The sequence below is a fragment of the Lontra canadensis genome, unplaced genomic scaffold, assembly GCF_010015895.1.
Source record: "Lontra canadensis isolate GAN:19392208 unplaced genomic scaffold, GSC_riverotter_1.0 scaffold111, whole genome shotgun sequence".
NCBI lineage: Eukaryota > Metazoa > Chordata > Mammalia > Carnivora > Mustelidae > Lontra > Lontra canadensis.
In genome coordinates this window covers 4,729,898-4,755,767 of record NW_022631105.1, presented here as the reverse complement: position 1 = coordinate 4,755,767, position 25,870 = coordinate 4,729,898, and the positions used below count along the sequence as shown (strand labels likewise).

General features: G+C 40.3%; 1 protein-coding gene across 12 annotated transcripts in view; it reads right to left on the bottom strand.

Annotated features, from left to right (window-relative positions):
• KMT2C (lysine methyltransferase 2C) overlaps window positions 1–25,870 on the bottom strand; it is a 206,982-nt gene that overhangs the window by 147,099 nt on the left and 34,013 nt on the right. For 11 of the 12 annotated variants that reach the window (XR_004380607.1, XM_032840119.1, XM_032840125.1 and 8 more), the window contains exons 3-6: window positions 20,639–20,780; window positions 14,622–14,822; window positions 11,273–11,421; window positions 9,494–9,603 (exon numbers count right to left, since the gene is read on the bottom strand). Coding sequence is in view for 11 of the 12 variants with exons in the window: in XM_032840119.1 (XP_032696010.1) it covers window positions 9,494–9,603; window positions 11,273–11,421; window positions 14,622–14,822; window positions 20,639–20,780 (602 nt within the window). In the remaining variant the exon portion in view is untranslated. The remainder of the gene's footprint in view (window positions 1–9,493; window positions 9,604–11,272; window positions 11,422–14,621; window positions 14,823–20,638; window positions 20,781–25,870) is intronic. The other variant, XM_032840121.1, reaches the window with a different exon arrangement.

Here is a 25,870-nt window from a genome sequence, read left to right as displayed (position 1 = left end):
TATCATGAATGTATGATACATAGGGTTCCTGCCCACTCTCTTTGGACTATGAGAAGAACTGGACCATGGAAGAATCTAATATACTGTGGATACACAACGCAAAGATAGTAAGAACCTGGCAACTTGGCATCACAATGCCACTGAACTTACCCATGACCCTATTCTTGACTTCCTACTGTGAAAAAACCAGCACACAGCAAGGTAGAATTCACAAAGCCTAGCATCCAAATAAAACTTACCAGGTATAAAAAGAAGCAAAACCTCAGAGTCTAAACTGAAAATGATCAATCAAAATCAATCAAAAATCAAAATCAATCAATCAGAACTAACCCAGATGTTAAAATTATAAGATGCCATTAGGGCACCTGGGTGGCTCAGTGGGTTAAAGCCTCTGTCTTCGGCTCAGGTCATGATCTCAGGGTACTGCGATCCAGCCCTGCATCGGGCTCTCTGCTCAGCAGGAAGCCAGCTTCCCCCTCTCTTTCTGGCTGCCTCTATGCCTACCTGTGATCGATCGATCTATCTCTCTCTCTCTCTCTGTCAAATAAATAAATCTTTTTAAATAAAATAAAATAAAATAAAATAGTTCTATACGTGTATTCAATATGTTCAAAAAGCTAAAGAGAGATACAGAAGATATAAAAAGCCTCAAACTTAAGATAAAAATAACATCTGATGTGAAAATTACATTGGATATGATTAACAGATCAGAAATTACAGAAGAAAAGATTAGTGAAATCGAAGGGAAAAACCCAGAAACTAAAATGAAACATAGAGGAAAAAATGTATTTTTTTAAATGGGGGGAAAGGAGGGGGGTAGATGGGCATTAGCAAGCAATGGGAAAACTTCAAATGGCCTAATATTAAGGTAACTGGAGTCCCCAAGAGAGGAAAGATGGGTAACAGAAGAAATATTTGAAGAAATAATTGGCAGAAACTTTCTAACCATAATGAGATCTATTAACTCACAGATTCAAGAAATTCAACAAGCTATTGCCAACCACAAGAAACATTACACAAAGGCATAACATAATCAAATTGTCCAAAACTGGTGACACAATATTAAGAGTACACAGATAAAAAGACATTTACAGAGGAACAAAGATAAGGATAATACCAGACAGCTCATAAGAAACAGTGCAAGAGAGAAGACTGTGGCATGGCATCTTTAAAGTAATGGAGGAGGGGAGTCAACTAGAATTCTGTACCTGCCAAAAACATATTTCAGATATGAAGGTAAGATAAAAGCACTTTGGAATACAACTACTGAAGGACTCCATCACCTACAGTCCTGCACTGCAAGAAATGTTAAAGGATGTCTTCAGACACAAAGAGAATAACAGCAGGTGAAAATACACAAAGCAATGGAGAACATCAGAACTGGTAACAAAAGGGGTGACTCTATTTATAATATTTTTTTTTATTATGTAAGTCTCTTTCAGACATATCTGACAACTTAATCAAAATAACATTATCTTGGGTGCCTGGGTGGTGCAGCCAGTTGCGCATCCACTCAGCTCAGGTTGTGATCTCAGGGTCATGAGATCAAGCCCCATGTCGGGCTCTAGGCTCAGTGTAGAGTCTGCTTGAGACTTTCTCTTCCTCTCCTTCTGCCCCTCCCCACCATGTGCTTGTGCTCTCTCTCTCTCTTAAATAAATAAAAACCTTTTAAAAAATAATAATACCTTATGGCATTTATAACACATGTAAAAGTTGAATAGATGACAGCAACAGCACAAATTCCAGGAGAGGAAAAATGGAAGGGAACAAAACCAAATTTTCATTATATATGAAGTTATAATATCACTGGAAGGTAGACTGTGATAATAAAAGATGTATACTATAAGTCCTAAAGCAATCAATAAAATGACAAAACAGTCCAAAAAGGAAATAAGATGGAATCATTAAAAAAATTCAATCCAGGGGCACCTGGGTGGCTCAGTGGGTTAAGCCTCTGCCTTCAGCTCAGGTCATGATCTCAGGGTCCTGGGATCGAGCCCCACATCGGGCTCTCTGCTCAACAGTGAGCCTGCTTCCTCCTCTCTCTGCCTGCCTCTCTGCCTACTTATGACCTCTCTCTCTCTCTGTCAAATAAATAAATAAAATCTTAAAAAAAAAAAAAATTCAATCCAACAGAGAATGCAAGGAAAGGAAACAAAGAACAGACAGAAACAAAAAGGATTTTTTTAAAAAAGGAAAACTTAATCACATTAAATGTACATGTCCTAAACACTCCCATTAAAAAGGCAGAAACTGCCAGGTTAGATTTTAAAAAGCAAAACCACTGTCTGCAAAAAAACATACACTAAATAGAAAGACACAAAGAGTTAAAATAAAAGGAGGGACTAAGATATACCATACTTACACTAGTCAAAAGAAAGCTGCCATGGATACATTAATAGAGAGAAAGCAGAGTTCAGAAGTAAACACAGGATTTTTCTGTTAGAGTCAAAAGTATCCTTACAAGTATCTTTCCTCCGATCAAAGTTACCAAGTTCTATATAACCACTAGAGCACTTATCACAGCCTCCCTATGATGGGGACTATTCAATGCGTACCCACTACAGTCCTGAGGACAGAAATGTTATGGTTGCTACACAATACAATTTTAGTTCTATTGCAGCAGGCCTCAGACTACTCTCCTTAGAAAGGCCTGTCTACACAGCTGGTCCCCAGGAACATGAATTTTGGGAGGGCTGCCACGGCTCCCTCAGCGACAAGAGTTTACTGTGCCTATCCTATCTGTGCAAACATGACCTTCCTTCTGGTATGCTCTAGGCAAAGGGTGCCTGTGTGATCAGCCACCAGCAAAGACCTTGAGCTCCTCATACTGCTGCATTTTCACTGCAAAGAGAAGAGGGTGCTCTGTGCAACCCCTCGCGGGAGGCTGAGCACCTGAGGAAGGCTATACATGAATTCCTCCAGACCCCGTCAGTATTTTTTCTCCACTGAGATTCTTCCATTATATATCCTCACCGTATCACGGCAGTAAATCTTAGCCACAATGACAACTTCATGGTGAGCGCCATTCGTCTGTCTAGTGAGTCTCCAACGTGAAGGCATCCTCAAGGACCCCCACAGACACAAACTTCAGATCTGTGAATGTTTGCCCCTCCTCTTAAAGAACTATAGGTAAAATGAAGAATATATAACTTGATGGTTTCTTTATACTTACATTACTAGGATTATATAAAAAATAACAGTATTGGACATCATTGTTGATAAAACAGGTGCCTACGAATCACCTCACATAAAGACACAGTGCGATAGTTAAATCATCCTACAGAAACGGACTCCCAGCTGCTCACAGAACATGTACGGAGAGATTTTCTCCATATTCTGTTTAAAAAAAATTTTTTTAACAAAATTACATTTACATTACATTGCTTATCTACATTCTCAGTGTATACTGCCACCCACCTTATGATAGAGAAGCTATTTTTGTTCTTTTGCAGTCTACAAAAAGAACGAAAAACATAAAAAACTTACAACTCTTCTCACAGAACAAGGCTGGTTTTCTGTAAGACACCTGGCACAAAATCAGTATAATACAATGAGATTTTAATATGGGGTTGTGGCAGGAGGTGGGTGGAAAAAACATAAAAAATTATCAATTCTAAGTAGGGAGATAATATAAGTAATTTTTAATGTTTTATTTATAGAGTAATAGCCTAAAGAGAACTAGTCAAAGGAACAGAAATGCATGTTGGAGCTTCACTGGTAATATCTTTGGGAGGGTGCCTGGGCGCTCAGTGGGTTAAGCCTCTCTGCCTTCAGCTCAGGTCATGGTCTCAGGGTCCTGGGATCGAGCCCCGCATGGGGCTCTCTGCTCAACAGGGAGCCCGCTTCCTCCTCTCTCTTTCTCTCTCTGCCTGCCTCTCTGCCTATTTGTGCTCTCTGTCAAAAAAATAAATAAAATCTTAAAACATATATATATATATTTATATATCTATCTATCTTTTGGAGGGCAATGAGCAGAGTGCAGGAAAAAGTGCAGGGGGCTTCCAGTAAATAAATGATCAAACATCTGTAGCACACAGAATTAAACTACTCCATCAGTAATATCCAAATTATCCAGATCTCCAAGATGTTAGTAGCACCTCCAGGGCTCCAAAGAGGAAACACCGTTACCTTTCCTGAAACACAGGTTCACAGTATAGTATATTCTTCAATCTAGAAAAAGATAAAGTTACCCCTGGGAACACTGGAAACAATCTGAAGGAAGTTCCAGAAAAACTAAACAGCTTGATAAAGAATGCCATTTAAAAACTGAGAAAATCATTAGGGACTCAGAGCTCAGCTCAGTCCCCTGTCTGTCCTCTCTACCTTCTTGAATAAAATAATTCAGAAAGAAAATAAATAAAAACAAAAAAAATCTATCTTTTTTTAATGTAAAGATTAAATATGTTAATTTTCAAATAGGAATAATAATATTAATTAAACCAGAATCTCTCAACCTCAGCACTACAGGCTCTCTTTGCCACGGGAGGCCGGCCTGGACGCGGCAGGGTGCCGGGCAGCAACCACCAGGGGCCAGTAGCACTTCCCTCTCCACTCGGCTAACCCGTCACCGGCAGATTTCATTCATGCAGACATTTATCCGATCAATGACTCAATTGTGTTCCAGGTGCTTTGCTAAGCACCAGAGATAAAACGATAAACTAGAACAGATCTCATCGATGCACTCATGGTGCTTACATCCTAGTGGGGGCAACTGAAATTAATAACAGACTCACACCAACGCGGTCAATTTACAACTGCTGGTGAAGTGTCACAGAGCAGACACATAGACTCCAGTGAGAATGTACAGTAAGGGTGCGGGCTCAAGCGCTTCTTATTAAGAGATGTGGACAATCAAGAAGTTTGCAGAGCACGACACCTTCCAACTGGCCTCTGTATCTTGTTCTCTGCATCTGACAAGTTTACTTCACTCTCTGCTGGGAGTTGAAAACAAATGATTCTAACAAAAGTTAAAATCTAAATAGATGTAGTGCTTTCCTTCCAGAACTAGTTTTCAATCCCAACCAAAATTATCAAAATTCAGCTAGTAGATTTTCACCTTCCATAATCAAAAAGTATTAATTTTTTACTTTTTAACAAACAGGTTTGAAACATACTAAAACTTTTCAGAATATTTTAAAGAGAACACAAAATTCCATGTCCAAAACTTTTTGACAAACGTTGAGAATTTTTGCTTTTACAGACTTTGTTTGTAAAACACAATAAAATATCAAACAGAAATAGTTCCAGACATCCATTTTCAAAATGCCCAACCCCCAGCACATTTCTTTGAAAAGTCATTACATTCTCACTGCTGAAATGTCACCTTTACCTTGAAGAGGCAGATGAAATGTTTATTTTCTTTGAGGTAGTATCATAATACATTCACCACATGTCATCAAAATAAAGGTCAACAAATTTAGTACACCTGCCTTTTGGTAAAATAAAAATGTATTCCAAGTTCAATAGCACTTCTACATAGTTTGCCCCTAGAGAACATTCTGAGATAGCAGTGCAAGGATCTGCATTGTCACTGCCCATCACCCTGCGTCACTTGAGTAGAACTGTAAATAAAGCTTTACTCTACTGCAGAGGCTTCTGTTTTGACAATTATGTAGTCATACACTTCTATAAAGTCAACTACATTAGTGATCTCCGTTAACATTCTGGCACTTTGGATATTTCCTGTAACTATGAGTGATTCATGAATGACCTCTGGTGCTATTCATTTAGGCTACAAATAATTATTGAGGAATGACCCAAACAGAAAAAGATCCTTGGCAACATCACTCTAGTAATGAAGGGAAGATGAACAAGATCATTAAGTAAATATGTACTATGTTAAATGGCAACAAGGACAAAGGAGAAAACCACAGAGCAGGGATGTTATTTGCGAATGAGACCCCTGAAACTTCCAACAGGGACCCAAGGAAAGTCCTCACTGACAAGGCAACTCTTGAATAAATTCCTAGAGGACATGAGGGAGCAAGCCGTCATACATCCGAGAAGAATCTTCAACAGAGAGGGAACTGGAAGTGCCAAGGTCCCGAGGAAGATACGTCTGGGGCATCTGAGGAAGATGAAGGAGGCTGGTATGGCTGAGGGAAGCAAATGGGGGCAGAGGACAGTGAGTGACGTCTTAGGAGTACTTGTGAGGGTGCGGAAGATCACGGAGAGCCCTGTCAGGTAGTGAGCACGGGCTTTTTTTTCTCTTTTCTCTGAATGAAACAGGAAATCCGTAGTGAACTGTGGTAGGTAGAGGAGTGATATGACCTGACTTAACGCTATTCATTCATTTGTTCATTCATTCATTCGTTGGTTCATTCATTTGCATCAGTATGGACTCATGTGTACTTACTTTATTCTGTGAACGAAAACCAAATACTGTATTTTTTTGTGTGGCTCGAATTATTCCAGCTCTTAGGAGCTCCTTCAGGTTGGCTCCTGTGTTTTCAACAAGTCTTCCTGTTTTTGAGTACTTGCTTACTTTCCGGCACCTTGGACTGTATTTTCCCGGTACCATGAACTACTTCTCAAGGAACCTGGTTCCTTTTATAGGTGAATAGTGGTTAGAAACCAAGATGTGAGCACCAGGTGTGCTCACTGCTAGCGGGGGTCACTCTGTCTAGGCCTTCACAGAGGACAGAACTAGGAATTACACGTAACCATACTGCCTCATGCATACACACATCTACACATCTGTATTTCTGTATCTGTCTACATAAATATTAAGAACCATGAGTTTATACTGATGCTTCTGATTCCATTTCAACACCACAAAATTCATTTTACCCTTTCCTTATTTGCAGCTCCTTTCTCCAACACGGAAAAACCTCATTCTCATTATCAACCACATATCTACTTATTTGTTCACTCACGGTATACACATAAAGTGGCTTCAGAACTGTAAACCCATACCCTTTCGAGAAGCACAGGAACTCACTGGACCACAGCACGCGCATGCTATGCTTTCTTCTTCAGCAATTCCAGCTCGCCTGCCAAGATACTGTTTGCCAGTTACTAGGGTTAGCTCTTTCCTTCCCTATCCCCTTTAGTGTGAATTCTGGTATTCCTTTATGAACTCCCCCATGTCCTAGATAGTTGTAATTGCTTATTCAGGCGGTATGTGAAACATTTCTACGGTTCTAAGAGTCAGAGGAACTATACAAAGAGAGAGATCTGCGAGTGTCTGGCACACCTCACCCAGGCTACATCAGTCCCATTCCCACTTCCTTTCCACCTCTTTCCCACCCACCTGCCATAGGTAACCAATCTCTTCAGTTTCCTGTTTATCCCTCCTGTATTTCTTTTCCAAAATGACCAGAGGCATCTATATTTGCTTATATTTTATCCCTTCTTACATAAAAGGGTGCACATCATAAATGGTCTTTTGCACTCTTCTTTCACTTAAAAATACATGTTGGAACTGACTTCACCTCATTTCAGAGAGATACTCCTCACGGTATTTGTACACACATAATATGCCACCATATGAACCGTACCACAGTTTCTTCGACCATTCTATCATGGGTGCCACTTAGGTTGTTCCCAATATTTTCCAAGTTAAACCATGCTGTAATTATTAACTTGTAATAGCACAAGTATTTTGCATTACTGGAGGCATATTTTCAGGACAAATTCCCAGAAAGGTCAAAACGTGGTTTTTAAGTACCATCAGATTATTCTCCAGAAGATTTATGTAAATTTGCATCCTATCAGCAAGGTGTAAGAGCACCTATTTCCCCACAGGCTTAGCAACAAATATGCTGTTATGAGTTTGACTTTCTGCCAGTGACACAAACTCTTCTGAGGGACAAGTGAGAAAAGTTCTAGCTAAGTCCTGTGCCTATCTGATAATGGAGAAAAACCAGAAGACAAAAAAAAAAAAAAAAAAAAAAAAAAAAACACCAACTGTAGAAATGGCAACAGACTACTGGCTCTACCCTAAGTCTGGACTGATTTCACCACGCGAAGATGTGAAGGTCTGACGATGCACCACCAGCCCCCTGGGGACCCCACACGGTCTGCACAACCTCCTCCATCTGAATTCCACTGCTCCCACCCACTCCATGCAACTGGCTTCGTAAAGAGACATGACTGGAGGCCTCCCATGGCCCTTGATTCCTCCGCCAGCAACAGGGCACAGACTTCATCTCTAAATTCCATTTAAATATTTATCAGGAAGTATCTAAGACACAAAGATAGCATCTTTTATCCAAGAAGGACAGGAGGAAGCAAGCTTCTAACAACTGTCTTGGCAAACAGAGCTAGGAAACGTGTATACATACTGACTCACACGTACACACATCTGTATATCTGTATCTGTATAAATATTAAAAACCAGTTTACACTGATTCTTCCAATTTCAAACCAACACCACAAAGCTCATTTTAGCCTTTGTTCATTGACTTTCCTATAATATTTTTCATTTCCACAAAATAATCCAACACTACTTCTGAAGTAGTCTGTGACAAAAAGAGTGCCCACTGATCTGTCACAGTCTTGATCTGGCCATCTAAGCTTGTCCAGACCGCAGAACTTACTATTCTGCACTACACTATTCACAGTTTGATGACATAAGCATTTCAGTGTACTGTCACATTTCTAAAACAAGCACTCTAATTTGACTAAGCTTGAGGTGGGAGTTACTCATCCATGTAATTTAGGTCATTTTAATAATCTGAGTAAATCTAATATTATACTAATTGAATAATTAATTGAATCTAAGTCCCTGTCTCGACGACACTTTTGAGAGTTTCACCTGTACTCTATCTGTTAAAGCCCACATAATTTCTATGATCAAAATTTCATTTTTAACATTCCTTTGGGAAGGCTGCTTCACTTCTCCCAAATTTAACTGTCAAAAGTCCAAGAGAATCTGTGGGCAGCAAAGCAATTTCACTTCATAGGGTTTGTTTCCTTTATAGATGGACGGTAAATGTTGCATTTATTGTGCTCATTTCAAAATCACATGAAAATTGCAGTGAAAACTTGAAAAGAGAGTAGACTGTGTACATGATACTACTTTGGGATGGGGCCAAAAAGATGAACTGAACTGCCAACTTGACTGTAAAGAACTTTCTGGATCAATTTTTATAAAATAGCAAACAGAGCTAATGCACATCGTGGACTAAAGACCTGTCAAATGTTGTCTCTTCATGTTACATCTTCATCGCATGATCTCTCTTAAATAGTAACCACATAAATATATAAATACAGTTAGGAATTCTCATTTCTAAGATTTTTAATTTCTGATTTAAATGTAAAATATTTTTTAAAATGGAAAATATTTGTTAGGTTAACATTAATTGCACAGCTTAAATATTCTAGTGGTGTGCACAAAATACTCTTGGATATAAAATTAAAAATTCCTATTTTAAGGGTTTTTACATTAATCATTTAATAAATAATTCTGGCCAAGTGAACCTTCATGTTGACTAGAGTAAACGTTACAAAACTGTGGCTTAATTAAATATTTGTTACTTCTACTTACTTCTGTGCTCCCTGAGACAACAGCTTTGTCCACGTTCACTAACGACAGTTCCTCCATCTGGCACACGCCCAGTGACCACTCCACACAGCGGTGATGAGCCCAGCAAGTGCCTAAAATGGGTGAAGTGAAAAGAAGCAAATGAATACACATGAAGCGTATTAATGCTAATAAGACGTAAACCCCCCAAACCAGCCCTGACATGCCGACACACAAAGGTACCCCGTATCTGTGATCACACTAAAGCCGTCAGCCCTTCCCAAATGTATCACCTGGGAACTTGTTAGAAATGCAAAATACTGTGGGGCGCCTGAGTGGCTCAGTGGGTTAAGTCTCTGACTTCGGCTCAGGTCATGATCTCAGGGTCCTGGGATCGAGCCCCTCATCGGGCTCTCTGCTCAGAAGGGAGCCTGCTTCCTCTACTCTCTCTGCCCACCTCTCTGCCTACTTCTGTCTACTTGTGATTTCTCTCTCTCTGTCAAATAAATAAATATTTTAAAAAAAAAAAAAGAAAGAAAGAAATGCAAAATAATGGAGCACCTGGGTGGTTCAGTTGGTTAAGTATCTGACTCTTGATTTTGGCTCAAGTCATGATCTTAGGGTGCCAGGATGGAGCCCCACATCAGATTCTGTGCTCAGCGGGGAGTGTGCATTAAGATTCTCTCTCTCCCTCTTCTTCTGTCCCTCCCCCACTTTCTCTATCAAATAAATAAATAAATCTTTTTAAAAAAATTTTTAAAAAGGAAGTACAAAATATCATATCAGAACCAAGACCCAGTGAATCAAAACCTCTTGCAGTGGTGCCAGAAATCAGTGTTTTAACAAGCCCTCTAGGTGATTCTGATGCACACAAGTTTGAAGGAGTGACTGTTTCAACAAAAAATGAGTTCTTAGTCATTTTATTTAAATATTACTGTAAGATATTTTATTTGGTATCTTTGCATAAAATATAAAGGTGTTATATAACACTTTATGTCAAAGAGAATGGATGGCAAATAAGCTACACATTTACCTCCATTCTGCTTCATCCCACACCAAAAGCCCACATCAATCACTGAAAACAGGTTAGTCTTTAAATGCTCTATCACACAGCACTTGAACCATTATCAATCAATATGCAGTTCAACTGAAATTAACTCAAAATCCCAAAAGCACCATATCATGAGTACGGGTTACTATACTGTTATAATAAGATACCCACTTGGCTAACATCTATTGTCTTTCATCCTGCATTAAATAGACCCAGACACCCAACTTCCCCAACTTCTCACAGTTCCTTTTAAAATTTTCTTTCCTCGGGGCACCTGGGTGGCTCACTGGGTTAAAGCATCTGCCTTCGGCTCAGGTCACGATCCCAGGGTCCTGGGATCAAGCCCCACGTTGGGCTCTCTGCTCAGCGAGGAGCCTGCTTCCCTCTCTCTCTCTGCCTGATTCTGCCTATTTGTGATCTCTGTCAAATAAATAAATAAAATCTTTGAAAAAAAATTTATTTCCTCAATAATCAGATCTCCATGGCCCTGCTGTCCACTTAAGAATAAATACAAAGATTTATAAGAGTATCCAGCCCAGCACTGGCCCAGTGCAGATGCTAAATAAATTAGGTACGCATAATTAGACAATTTACTTTACCTAAGAAAGATTACTTAAACAATGACATTGTTTACAATGTGATTATAATTATTTCTAGATGAAAGGTTATTTACTATTAAGTTGATAATTCACTAAAATTAAAATGTCTACAACAGAATCAAGAGACAGTTATCACTGAAGACCAGCTCCCACCTGTAGGATCAAATAAGGCTTGGATATCGATAGCATCAGGAAGGCCAACCAGACTGAGTTCATCCCACAATTTACCAGCCTGATCATCTGAAGCGGTCTGCGTGCTTACACTTACACAAGATACGATATTCTGAAGAGAAGATCGTTCTCTGGAAAAATAAAATAAAACAAAAGAGATGTTAAAGTGGTAACAAGTAGATAATTATTTTGTTTACAACAACTTTAATATAACATATTACCAAATCAATTTTAATTACGCATAAACTGACATAAAACAACTTTTAGACTACAACTGTTATTATTCATAGTGTAATATAAAACTGGGTTGCTGTATTTTATCATGTAAGAAGCAACAAAAAAAAAAGTATCCAAATCCATAAGGAAGTGTTAAAAATTACAGTTACAAGTTTATTTTGCCATTTTATAATTTTTTTAAATGACACTCTAATATTCTAATCAGGAACTATATTTTATCACATAAAATAAATATTCCCTTCAGCCTCACTTAAATGCTCACGAAACCTAATCTATCAGAAATTGTGATTTGCTTTATTGCGAGGGCGAGCACAACAGAGCTGGTAGTTCATGTAATGTAGAGAAAGGTCACTTCCCGGAAATGAGAACCCACTACCAAGTGTGAAGAGGGAGGCGGTGGGAGTAGAACGTGTCGGCGGGAGCGCTGTTCCAGGCACCTCCACACGACAGCTGGACTAAGGCTGATGCCGCAAGTGCTCTCTAGTAACACTTCACCTCACAAGTCAGAAGTAAAATGCAAAAACCAAACAGCTACTAGTGGAATGGGGAATAAAGAAGATAATGTAACAGCAAAAACAGCAGTATAGAAATGAACACTGGAGAAAGCATACAACACAAGGGCTATCAGACTTTCAAAGCCTTCAAACTTTAGCTATTAACTGAGATCATTAAGTAAACAATGACTACTATTGTCTTTAAACAGCAAATATGGGAAATCAGGTGACTGGAACTAAAACTCTAATCTTCTCCTGATATCACAGTATTTAACCTGATCATAATTCTGGATTAAGTCACTATTGGATATAGATCGTAACTCACTGCACTTCTGTGTGCTGGATATTTATCATGATTCCTATTAAGAGAAAATCAGCACAATGACCAAGGTACTAGACTTTTTTATACCTGGAATCATTGAAAGAAAAAAGTATTAACATATTTCAATAAGTACATTTAAATATCAAACCATATAAAAATAACCAGTATTTTGTTCGGCATTAGAAATGCATAGACTCACTTTTTTTAAAGGTTTAGCATGCTATTCTAACTTTAAATTCTCATTTTTATAAATGCCCCCAGCAGAGTGAGAACAAACTCTTTCCTATAAATGCCTCCATTCCTACAAATAGATTCTTCATTACTAATCATCGTTCTTTTATTAGAAGGGGGAAAAAGACTAACAGCTCATCTATAAAGACTGATGTATTGTTCTAAGATATTTCCTTTATACCAGTATTTGATGGGGGAGACAGGTATAAAAACTAACGCAATGACTAACCAGTCTATTACTAACCAATTCCTAACCACCAGCTTAATCAAATTTCACCTTCAGGTTTTGCAACCAGTTTTTATGTATATACGGTATCAGTAAGACCCTGATGGCAACCCTAAGGATGACAGCAGCCCAACTTAGGAAAGACCATCAGGAAAAGACAGCTGAAATACATACTCCCAAAATTTACGTCTAAAACAAAAGAGAAAAAGAATCTCCAATTACATATTCTTAAAATTTAATGTCACCAAGAGAGAAAAATTCTTTTTAAAACCTCCTTTTCATATTAAAAACAAAAACAAGTTTATTTGGTTTCTATTCATCAGGAATATATTTTGTAACTATTTAAAATCATTACCAAATTGTTTACCCCTAAATGAATTCCAAATCTTACTAATGTGTTTTTTTCCTAACATCCATTAACTGTCTTGTTATCATTACTTAATACATTGGTAAACACTAAGTGTATGTAAGGACTAAACCAAGGTTCCTTTTTACATAATTATCTTAGCCCATAAAAGTTTTCACTAAAAATTAACTCAGCTTATAAAATAAGTAAACGCAGTCCAACTGTATTTCCCAGAATAGTGTTTATATAATCGCCGTTATTCAAAGGCAGAACATGAGGATATGAGATATTAGCTGGTCCAGTCCATTAGATCTGCTAATTACTGATGGATACTGGAAGTTTGCTAGACTTCTGATGTATTTTATTAGGATGTGAGCACTCGACTGATAACAAAAAGAAAAGCTCTTCTATATGATCCAGCTCTGGTCTTTCAAACATCAAGACCCTCAACGTAGTACTTCTAAACTTCCTTAAGCTGTTCCACCTTAAATTTTTTAAAAAGACTTTCTTTCTTGTTATTGTTTCATTTCCTACTTCAGGGCTTCAAGGCATTGGCAGGAGTCCAAAAGAAGGAGCCAATCAAATAAGTACAACACAACAATACTTTAGTACTTAAATCTGGATAAAAGCCAGATAAGCACTTGGATGATTACATCATCACCCTCAAGGGGCAGAGCCAGTTAGCCTTCCAAGCTAAATTAATTTTACACTTTCTCATCAACTACAGAAACTTCTATTCCCTCAACTACCAGAGCCAAAGCCACATATTAAGATGGCCTTTAAACAAAACTCAGCAACATCTAAAAAAAATTTTTTTACTCCAAAATTAAACATATTCGAGAGAAGTTTCAGGGAACTATCATGTTGATGAATACAGACACACATATATAGTTATATAAATACCTTAGTAAATTCTTATTTCATTAAAAAAGAAGAGCTTCTTCAACTTTAGAAAGGAAAATAAGAGTATATAATTACTTAGAAAGTTAACCTTGTATTATCACAGTTTATAGGACAGCTCAATATTCTCTGAACCATAAAAATAACTAAATAACAAATTAAGAACATGGGTAGAGAAAACCATCTTGGTTTTGTCATTGTGTTAGGTTACATTCTTACAAACAATCAAAAACTTACTCAAAGGACGAAAGAGACGCTTCACTGATCTGTTTTACCTTCCTTCCATAAACTCCTTCTAAGTTAATGTTATGTTCCTTAAAGTTTTTTTTTAAACATTAACTTTTGTGATCACACTGATTTTAATATACAATTAACACATTTCTTTTTTTTACACAAGAAATTTTGAGGAAAGGAGTGTTTTATGAGGGATTTTAATGGTGAGGCATAAAGCACTCTACAAATGGGGAAAAACATGAGAAATTATTCAGTAACAACCCCATTTATATATTCCCTGAGATGAAAATGAATTATAGATAGCCTTACTGCATTCCAAGCATTTATTCAAAATTGCTTACTTTCTCTGTCCTCTTTGTTTTCGTGGTGCTGAGTTTTGTATTTTCTCACAGGTTCCATTGCTGTTGTCATCAATGTCCTTCTTGTTAGAAGGCTGGCTTTTCCACGGCAAGATAAACCCAGGTGTTACTCTAAATTGCTTTAAGTCTCCTTGTCCTAAGGAACTTTTTTCACCACAATAACAAAAAGCGCAGAGCTGTTCACTGGTCAAAATGAAAAGAAAAACAGAATGTGAAAGTAGTTTTATCCAACTATTTCTAAAGTGACAGATTATAGATACTTGTACTTTAAAATTAAATATTACGACTTTAGTGCGAGGTAAGCTTGAGTACATTTAGGCCATAAGAACAATTAAGTTTAATAATCAATTACACATTTGCAATTCATAGCATGACTTTTTAAAGTAGCAGACCCCACAAAAATCAAAAAACTTTAGCTTGTACTGAGAAAAACAATTTTATTTTCATCTAATTCAAGAAAATGGAAGTAATAAAGCAAGTAAGGCTGAGGCTAGGAAAGAGGGATGGGTTTAATGCCACTGGGCGACATTTGGGTTCTCGAAAACCTGTGGTTTTCAATTTTTTTTAAGCACTTGACAGACCACTCTTTATGCATGATGTAGATATGAAACACACAGGAACAAACACGGAGACATAAAAATGCAGATTTAAGTGCTTGCTGGAGTAAGAAGTCCGAGATGAGGGGTGTGTGAGAAAGAGTTCAACAGAGGGGAAGAGGGTAAGCAGGTGGGGCACAGGCGACTGTAGGGCAGGGAAATCACTGCCCGTGATGCACTGCGATGGCAAATGCACAATCAGGCATTTGTCAAGACTCGGAGAACTACATAACACAAAGAACGAGCCCTAGTGCAAACTATGGTGTTCAGTTAATAATAACATACCAATACTAGTTCATCGATTGTAACAAACGTACCACACTAAGGCACAAGACTAATAAAGGGGGAACTCAGGGAAGGAGGGCAGGCTGAGAATGAGAACTCCTGTACCCTCTGCTCAATTTTTCTGAAAACCTGAATTTATTCTAAGCAATAACATCTACTAACTACAATAAAGTTAAGTTAAAAGACAAAAACAATATATGTTTATGGAACAGATGTTTAATAAGGGACCTCAGAAAGAAAAGAATTAGAAGGTCTGCTCCTTGAAAGGGGAACCCTCTCACACTGTCGGTGGGAACGCAAGCTGGTGCAGCCACTCTGGCAAACAGCATGGAGGTTCCTCAAAAACTTAAAAATAGAGCTACCCCATGACCCCGCAATCACACTCCTGGGTATTTACCCAAAGAATACAAAAACACTCCTGGGTATTTACCCAAAGAATACAAAAACCCTAACTCAGAGAGACACATGCACTCCCTACGTTTACCGCAGCATTATTTACAACAGCCATGATATGGACGCAGCCAAGTGTCCGCTGACTGACGAATGGATAAATAAATGTGGTGTATATACAATTCCCATTATATGTATCAGCCATAAAAACAATGAGATCTTGCCATCTGCAACAATGTGAGGTGGAGCGAGAGAGGATTCTGCTAAGCGAAACAAGTCAGAGAAAGACAAACACCGTATGATTTCACTCACATGGAATTTTGTTGTTTGGGGGGCTTTTTTGTTTTTTAAAGATCATATACATCTTTGACTTTTTATTATGGATATTTTTGAACAAAGACACAAAAGTAGAACAACAGTTAATAAATGCTCATGAACCCGTCCTTCAGCTTTACCTGTCAGAAGTACTTTGTTTTTCTCATCTTATCTATCACGCCTTATTTCATTTTGATGGAGTATTTTATTCAAGTTTTTTTTTAATTCCAGTTAATAAAAGTGCAATATTAGTTAGAGGTGCAGAACCTAGTGGGTGCTCATCAGGATGAGTGCCCTCCCTCCAACCCCATCACCTATTTCATCCAGCCCCCACACACACCTCCCCCTCACTTTGTTCTCTAGAGTTAAGCGTCTGTTTGGTGGTTTGTGTCACTCTTTTCCTTTTCACTCTGCTGATATGTGGAATTTAAGAAACAAAACAGAAGAACATGGAAGAAAGCAGCAAACCAGAAAACAAATTCCCAACGACAGAGAGTGGAGACGGGGGACACAGGTGCTGGGGATGGAGGAGGACACCCGCTGTGATGAGCACTGGGGGTGGAGCGATATGATGAATCACTGGACCATACAACTGAAACTCAATTACACTGTATTTTAACAAACTGGAACTTAAATAAAAATTTTTTTAAATGCCAGAAGAAAGAAAAACAGTATTCCTTAACTTTAAAAAAATTACGTATCACTCATTATGGATTTTTCTACATTGATTTTAAATTTTTTATAATACTGTTTTAGGGGCCTCTCAGGTGGCTCAGTCAGTCAAGCATCTGACTCTTGATTTCAGCTCAGGTCATGACCTCAGGGTTGTGCCCTGCTTTGGGCTCCGCACTGAGAGAGGAGTCGACGTGAGACTCTCTCTCTCTCCCTCTGTCCCTCCCCTACTCTCTCAAATAAATAAAATCTTTAAAAAAATAAATTGTTTTGCTGGGCAGAGGGGGGTTGGGGGGGGGGTTATGGACATTGGTTGGGGAATGGGCTATGGTGAGGGCTGTGAAGTGGGTAAACATGGGATTCACAGACCTGTACCCCTGGGGAAAAAAAATATATATATATATGTTTATAAAAAATAAAATTATTAAAAAATAATAATAATAATAATAAATTGTTTTAAAGTATACTTTTTAAAAAAGATTTTATTTATTCATTTCAGAGAGAGAGAGAGGCAGAGAGAGCATAAGCAGCGGGAGAGGCGGAGGGAGAAGCAGACTCCCACCGAGCTGGGAGCCCAACATGGGGCTTGATCCCAGGACTCTGAGATCATGATCCAAGCCAAAGGCAGACACTTACCTGACTGAGCCACCAAGGTATCCCTTGAAGTACTGACAGTAAATATCTTCACCTTCAATGTCATAGCCAAAACCATCACTCAAATGTGATGGTGATTAAAAGTAATCCCAGGCTTGTAAGAGCACAGGAATTTTGCCACACAACAGATCCACAATGAAAATAATTTTAAGGAAGTACTCAGATCACTAAAGAATTGGGAAAGGTTCAAGAGATGGAAGAAGTAAGGACAGTCATCTAGACATCTCAGACGAGTTTATTAATTTTATATGTGGGACAAAGGAAATTTCTGTCTTCACTTTGGGGACAGAAAGCTGCAAAGAGCACTGCTCCCACCCTCAGAGCAAAATCTCGCCAGACAATCTACAAGTTTACTTTCCTTTAACGCATCAGATTGCAGAAGTCACAGGGAAACCAATTCACCTCCAACTGAAGGAGAGGCACTCCCAGAAAGAGATGACACACAAGCATTTGCTTAATCTGGGGAAGAGGCCACGGTACGTCATGTAAGCAGCATAAGAAGAACTCAAGTGAAAAATTTTAACCAAGTGCTAAAGTCCAAGTGTGAGATACTGTGAGAATACAGACTATCTGGGACCACAGACACCACTCCAATGCCCAGGCACAGCACTGGGAGCACGGCGACGGGTTTGTACAATGCGCTGGTCATGACACAAGGCCTGGGGAGCGGAACAGCAGCAGTATGGGGAAGGCCCAGAGGGAACAAAAGCCTTAGGCTTGTGAGAGAAGGACAGGAAAAATCGCCACCTGCGACGGTGAAGACCAAGTGCAGACAGAGGAACAGTGAGGGGTCAAGGGGGCTTTAACCCTAGAGGAGAATCAAGACTGTGCCCTGGACGCAGGCCGTCACAGGTCTCCCACCGCTGGCGGGGTCACTGAGAACACACAACCCTGCGAACCACAAGGCACAGTGCCTTTCTAAGAGCGGAGCTGAATTGCAACGAGAAAAGCTCTGTTACTCCACGCTCTGACAGCGACCCTCACACATCACCAGTGAGAATGCAGGACAGCAGAACCGCACACACAACACGCTTTGGCACTTTCTTTTCCAATTACCTTTCTCCCAGCCTAGGAATTTACCCAAGTGAAATAAAAACCTTGTGTTCGCACCAAAACCTGTGAGTGAATATTTATACCAACTGTATTCATCATTGCCCCAAACTGGAAACTGCCCAAATATTCCTGAAGTAGGAAACAGATAAACTGTAGGAGCCTCCATAAAATCGAGTCCTGCTCCGCAATGAAGAGGAGGCGCACTGATGCACACACTGACGCAGACGAGCGGCAAGGCCAGAGTAAAAACGGCGTCAGCTAAGTAAAAAAGGAGAGAGTCAAAAGAACACATACTCTACAATTCCAGTTCGCTGTTACTGCAAAAGCAAAACAACAGGGACCTACAGACCAGCGGCGACCGAGGGCGGAAGGTGGAGTCGGGGCTGACAACAAACAGGCTTCAGGGACTTTCTCAGCACGGCGGGCGCTTCTTTAACTCCTGGTGGTTGTGGTCCTGTCACTGTGTACAGCTGTCATCTCACAAAATGGCTGATTTTCACTGTATATAAATTAAACCTCCATTTTCAAAATTGGGGGTGGGGAATTAGTGGGCCAAGACAAGGGAAACAGAAGTAGGAAGAATATATCTAAAATAACTTCAGCATGAGAGGCTGGATGAGAGATGCAGAGATACGAAAGTATGATAAAGCACTTACATTGTTAAGACTAAGAAACCAATTGGAATGTAAGTGTGAATTCTTTCAAAGTTAAATTCAATAGGGTAAAGAGATATGAGGTTTGGGTTTTAAGGGAAACCATCTTAAAAAACAAAATATAATGTATAATCTGCAGAAAATAATTATCAATCCAACAGAAAACAGAAAGAAGTACTGCCTTCACAGAACTCACATGATATCGATAATTAAATCATCAAATAAACTGAAAAATAACAAGTGCTACTAAGAAAAAGAAAGCAGGGGCACGTCTGGGCGGCTCAGTTGGTCAAGTGTCTGCCTCCGGCTCAGGTCATGATCCCAGGGTCCTGGGATTGTGCCCCGCATCGGGCTCTCTGCTCAGCGGGGAGCCTGCTTCTCCCTCTCTCTCTGCCCCTCCCCACTGCTCATGCTCTCTCTCAAATAAATAAATAAAATCTTTAAAAAAAGAAAGGAAGGAAGGAAGAAAAGAAAAGAAAAGTAAAGAAAAGAAAAATAAAGCAGTCATAATAGGTAAAGTGTGTTGGGGACTATTTTATTTTTCCACCGTACTCTTTTATCTTGAGAATTTCAAACCTTCCCTGAAACGGGGAACACACCATGCATGGGTGAGGTGTGTACTATACCTCTAAAGGAGATGTCAAGCAGACAGACAGATGGGAAAGTCTGAAGTTCAGGGAAAGGTCAGCCCTGGAAATACAAATATGGGGCTCATCACACAGACAACTTCGCTGTCACATGCACGCGCACCCCCAGGGAGGGAGCAGAGATGAAGGTGTGCGTGCTGGAGACTTCCCGGAGGACCCCAACATTTTAAAAGCAGGGGGTCTCTGCAGAAGCCAGCGGAAGATGAGGAGGCAGGGGTGCCAAAAGCAAAAGAAAGAAAACATTTCAAGAAGATGGGAGTATTCAACTGAGAAACGGTTTCATAGTGTTACTCATGTCTTTCAAATACGGTCTAAAAAACCCCGAGACTTCAAAGCTGAAGTATACACAGGTAGGTTATAACCTCCTCTATTTCTTTAGTTAAGGAATGAAGAAAGAGTAAGGAACAGGAGCATAAAAGTTTACAGGTAAGTATCAAAAATCAATCCTTACACTAAAAGCTTGGAGTTATTTCTCTGGCTAGGACCAGCGTGCTGGTGAGTCTCTGTTCTGCTCTGCGGAGAGGACGGTACAACGTGCTCGTCTACGGGTCTGTTCTACAATCACCTAAGCTCACAGACACCCTTTACCTCAACACCACAGAGGCGTCAGCCATAAATCTAAAATTATTAAGTAATAAAATCCCTTCCGCATTTAAAAGCGAGCTTGTGCTCTGAATTCTCTAGCCAGCCCGGGGCCATCACGCCTCCCCCTCCAGCGGCACTCATTCTCTAACCTGATTCTGGCTTCCACGCCGACGGAGACCAGGGAGCTCGCGGATTCCTCCGACACAGAGCGCTGAAGGGCTGGCACCGGCTGTCGGCTGCTGTCCGCTTCGGCTTCAGCATCCTCCTCCGCAGACTGCTCTTTGACTTCTGCTTAGTAGTGAACGAGAGGATATAAAAAGTCATTTTCACAGTGAAATCCATCTTTGGTGAATTTACCTATAAAGCAGACATGGCACAGGAAGAAGATTCAAAGAGCAACGGGCACACCTCACTAATACACCAGCAGTTCGAGTCCGTACCGGGCTTTTCACTCTCTGTGGCAACGTGATCCTCAGAGGAACGTGACACTCTGCCCACTGTTTTTTGTGCACCTTACAACAGACTCAGCGGGGTTTCATCTTAGTACTAACTGTTAAGAACCTTATTTGTAGGGTCTTGGCAGTTCATCTATAGAACAAATGTTCTTCAAAGTGACTTGCTGAAAAAAAGGTTCTTCACAATTTATAAATAAAACTATTATTCACTTAAAACAATCATTACAGCCTTAATTAATAGTCATTCTAAAGGTAAATCATTGAAAAGAGCACATGTTTACTCTACTGCCTTTTTCATTTACCCTCAAGACTCCAACCCCAAACACCTCACACGTCACACACACCTTCTTAGGAGGCAAGTCAACAAACGCCATCACAGAATGTCACGTGTCTCCTTAAGAACCATCTAGCCGCCGGCATCGCTGGAAGAGAACAGGCACAGCCCTCCACGGCACCCTGATGCCATTCCACGCTCCGGTCGGTCCTTCTTTCCTAACTCGGAATTTACTCACACCTTTCCACACCACCACCCCAAACTGAAGAAACAAATACAAAGCACTTACAGTCCTTCAAACTCTTCTTCTCTCTTTCCTTCCTTTTCCCAATAAAATTCATGAAATGGGACTTTGGAGGGGCCACACTCCATTACCTTCCTAATGGGCATCCCCCCCACCGCAATGCTGTTCTCCCAGCACCGCTGAGAGCAGGAGAACTAACAATCCAGGAAGACACGCAAGCCTTCAAACTTTCTAGGAATTCGGGCACCAAGGACAACCTCCTCCTCAGTGAAAGGCTTTCCTAACTTTTAGAAGCAGGAGTTGTACCGGACTACTACAGGCTTCAGAGTCATCACAACCTGCTCTGGAGTTCCAGTTGTAGTAACTACTGTCTATGCGATTTCTGTAAAGTCATCTGAAATTCTCCATCATCGGGGCGCCTGGGTGGCTCAGTCGGTTAAATGTCTGCCTTCAGCTCAGGTCATGATCCCAGATCGAGCCCCACGTCTGGCTCCCTGCTCAGTGGGAAGCCTGCTTCTCCCTCTCCCACTCCCCTGCTTGTGTTCCCTCTCTCACTGTCTCTATCAAATAAATAAAATCTTTAAAAAAAATTTTTTTAAATAAAATTCTCCATCTCACCGGCAAAACCAAAAAGCTACCATGTATCTCTCAAGGTTGCTAATGAAAATTAAATAATCCAGTGTCTGTCTCTTCAGCTGGTTTCTTTTAGACCTCTAAATGTGGGAATAGCGCTTGGGGTGTCCTTTATGTGCTCTTTCTTCTTCTTCTTCTTCTTCTTTTTTCTTTTGAAGATTTTATGTGACACAGAGAGACACAGCGAGAGAGGGAACACAAGCCGGAGGAGTGGGAGAGGGAGAAGGAGGCTTCCCGTTGAGCAGGGAGCCTGACGCGGGGCTCGATCCCAGGACCCTGGGATCATGACCTGAGCTGAAGGCAGACGTTTAACCGACTGAGCCACCCAGGCACCCCTGCTCTTTCTCCTTGAAGAACTTAATGATAATCCAGGTTTTAAGAGTCTCCTCTGGACTTCATGGTCATCTGCTGACACATGCAGCCCTGGCTCCTGTCCTGTTTCAGACCACGCTTCAAGTGTATTCGGGACATATCCAGCAGCTGGAACACTAAATTCCACACCAAATTTTATCTCACGTCTCTCAGATCAGCTCTCCAATCTGACTTTCCCATTTTTGTGACTATCAAAGTCTGCTAAATTCATTCATAATGAAGTTTAGGTAAGTGTTTTGACAAATAACTTTGAGAACTATTAATTGTTCAGTTAGAAAAACTACAAATAATTATAAGTCTTGTCAAATCATGAAATGAATGATGAAATAAAGCATCAGACAGACAGTTTTGGTTCTCCTATTTAAAATAACATTCTTGGGGCACCTGGGTGGCTCAGTGGGTTAGGCCGCTGCCTTCGGCTCAGGTCATGATCTCAGGGTCCTGGGATCGAGCCCCGCATGGGGCTCTCTGCTCAGCAGGGAGTCTGCTTCCTCCTCTCTCTCTGCCTGCCTCTCTGCCTACTTGTAATCTCTGTCTGTCAAATAAATAAATAAAATTTAAAAAAAATAAAAATAAAAAAAAATAAAATAAAATAACATTCTTTTTTCTTAAATTGAAATAGTGAAGTGGACCATAAATCAAGTGCTTGTGGGCCTGTCAATCATGTCTGTCCTGTCTACCCCAGCCACAAAACTGAGACAGAGTACCTAGAATCAAATCTATAAATATGAAGTACACTTGTATCAAAGGATTATAAGAAGATTTGCAAACTTTACTATATTAAAATATGAAACTGCTACTCAACTAAAGCTATCATGAACAAAATGAGAAAGTACATCATGGATTGAAAAAAATACATGGATTTAGTCCATAAATGGGCACTCAAATCTAGAGCATGCACAGAACTTTACATCATGAAACCTGAACAAGGCACATGACCCTGCAGAAAAACGGACAAAGGATAAACTCCGGAACTTCTGAGACACTAATTTTCTCAACCTTCTTTGTAGCTAATTGTGGCAAGTTCTCACCAATACAGGAGGACCAAAACTGACCATGCAACTTCTAACAGGAAGGGATTTGCCATAGACTGTTCCGTTTCCTCCTTCCTACAGACAGGAACACAGACACATCAGCAACGCAGATGCAGTGCTGCAGATGAGGACACCGTTCTCGTGAAAGGCAGGAAAAAAAGATGAAAGGAGCCTAGGTCCATAAACCACCACTGGGAGCAAAGATGACTTTCAGAAAGAGTGCATGAAAAAAAGATAAATCTGTTTTATTTACACCATTGCTATATTCTAGGGTCTCTGTTTACAGCATTTTAACCCATGCCCCAACTAACACAGGAGTGGGGAACTGCCGTAACAAACAGTTAAAATGTGGGCTGGTGACCTGGCAATGAGAACAGTAACACTGGAGTTTGGAAATCAACTGACCCTTTTTATACCGTATCAAAATATTTGGTAGACCTGTGACCTGCTATAACTTGGAAAGCAGACCAGGTACCTCCAGAGCCAATAGGTCTAGGGAAAGCATCTGGAAAGACCCAAAAGTTATTCTGCGTTGCCTGCCCTCTAAGTGCTTTTATAAACAAAGACAGAAAGTAACATGGTTCTACCAGACAGACCCCCTCCATTATATTTAAAACACTATAAAATGACCATACATATGAAAACATCTGTCGGGAAGCATTTCATTTCTATCCAGAGATGCTCTGAGCCCATGTGGGATATGCTCTTTTTGTACCACTCCTATTACTAGGTAATAAGGAAGGGTAAAAGTCAAGACAAGAGAAGTACTAAGAAGAGTACCTCAAAAGCTTATAGATACTGAGCCCCATGGACCAGAGTCACGTGCCATTACATTGCTCTCGGAGCACTTTTCTCCCAAGGGCCAGCTCTGTTTCGCCTCCACCACTGAACCACAAGCCCTCCGTCAGGCACAGCCTGTCCCTTCTCTGGTTTATGCTGCCGTCTACCACTTACGGTCTCTTGTCAAAGTTCTTCTCCAGGCAAACTGTAGCACACTCCCAACTATGCTTTTTTTTTTTTTTTAAAGATTTTATTTATTTGACAGAGATCACAAATAGGCAGAGAGGCAGGCAGAGGTGGAGCGGGGAGCAGGCTCCCTGCTGAGCAGAGATTCCCAATTCAGGGCTCGATCCAGGACCCTGAGACCATGACCTGAGCCAAAGGCAGAGGCTTAACCCACTGAGCCACCCAGGTGCCCCCCAACTACGTTCTTATTTTTATCTCCCTCAAAAGGAAAATACCTAACACTTTCAATATTTTTAGGAGCTTTTTTTGTTGCTTATAACTAAGGAGAAACCAGCATGAAGACCATCTCTCTCTGTGTCTGTCTGCTCGGTCTCTCTCTCCCTCTCCCTCTCTCAAATTAGATCGGAAGGAAACGGCAAGGTTAAACACAAATGTTAATGGTAGGCTGGTAGGTGCTCGGGTACACAACTTTTGGAAATTAGGCTCCCTGCATTTCAGAGGGGCAAAAAACAGATTCTGACTCGAGAGAGGTTTTTTTTCCTAATGGGCTCTGGAACATGCCTGATCTACAAGGACAGTGGTGCTAAGGCAGGCTTCACGGGCTCACCCTGTCTCCTCTATGCTTCCAGCTATCACTGCTACTGGGTCTGCCCATGATCCTACCGAGGATCTGCTAAAAACAGAGTAGGGACTGCTGGGTTTGGGCTGGATTTTTTGTGTGGATTTTGTTTTAGTCATTTGTTTTTTAAGGAATAAGGAAAAATAAAGAGGAATCTTATGACTGCTTCCTAGGGAGCAGTTCCAGCCACAAAATAAAAACAGAAAAAAAGTATCCCTAATTATGTGAAACTATACATAACGACAGAACCTATCTTTTTTAATTGTCACTTTGTCTAGCACAATAAATTGGATCTTACTATCTGTCAAAGTCGAGCCAGGACAATTAAACTAATGTTTATCTCTCTCTTCTCCCAGCCCAAGTCTTCCCAGCAGAATGGGACACAGACTGCTCTGGTTGAAAGTGATGTCATGCGAACATCCAAGCAGAGAGGTCACCAGAAATGCTCTGGTGAAGAGACTGTAAACTCACGGACGACCGAGTCAAGAGCTGACGCCAGATGTTGCTTATCCAGTTTACTACCAAAAATGCACTCCTGTGCCTGCGCTAAAACCACAGAAGCTCCCATTCCACCAATAAAATGGCCCAGGCTCGGCTCCTCCGCCACTCTGCGGAGTTTTGCCTTTCGTGGCATCCTGCTCGTTCAAACGCCCAGCGGCCTGAAACTATGACATGGGAGTAAGCAGGCACTTCTCACACTGAAAAAAATTTCCATGTTATATTTTTCTTCGATATAAAATAATCCGTGTAACCTTCTCCTTACTCTGACCTTGACCTAAAATAA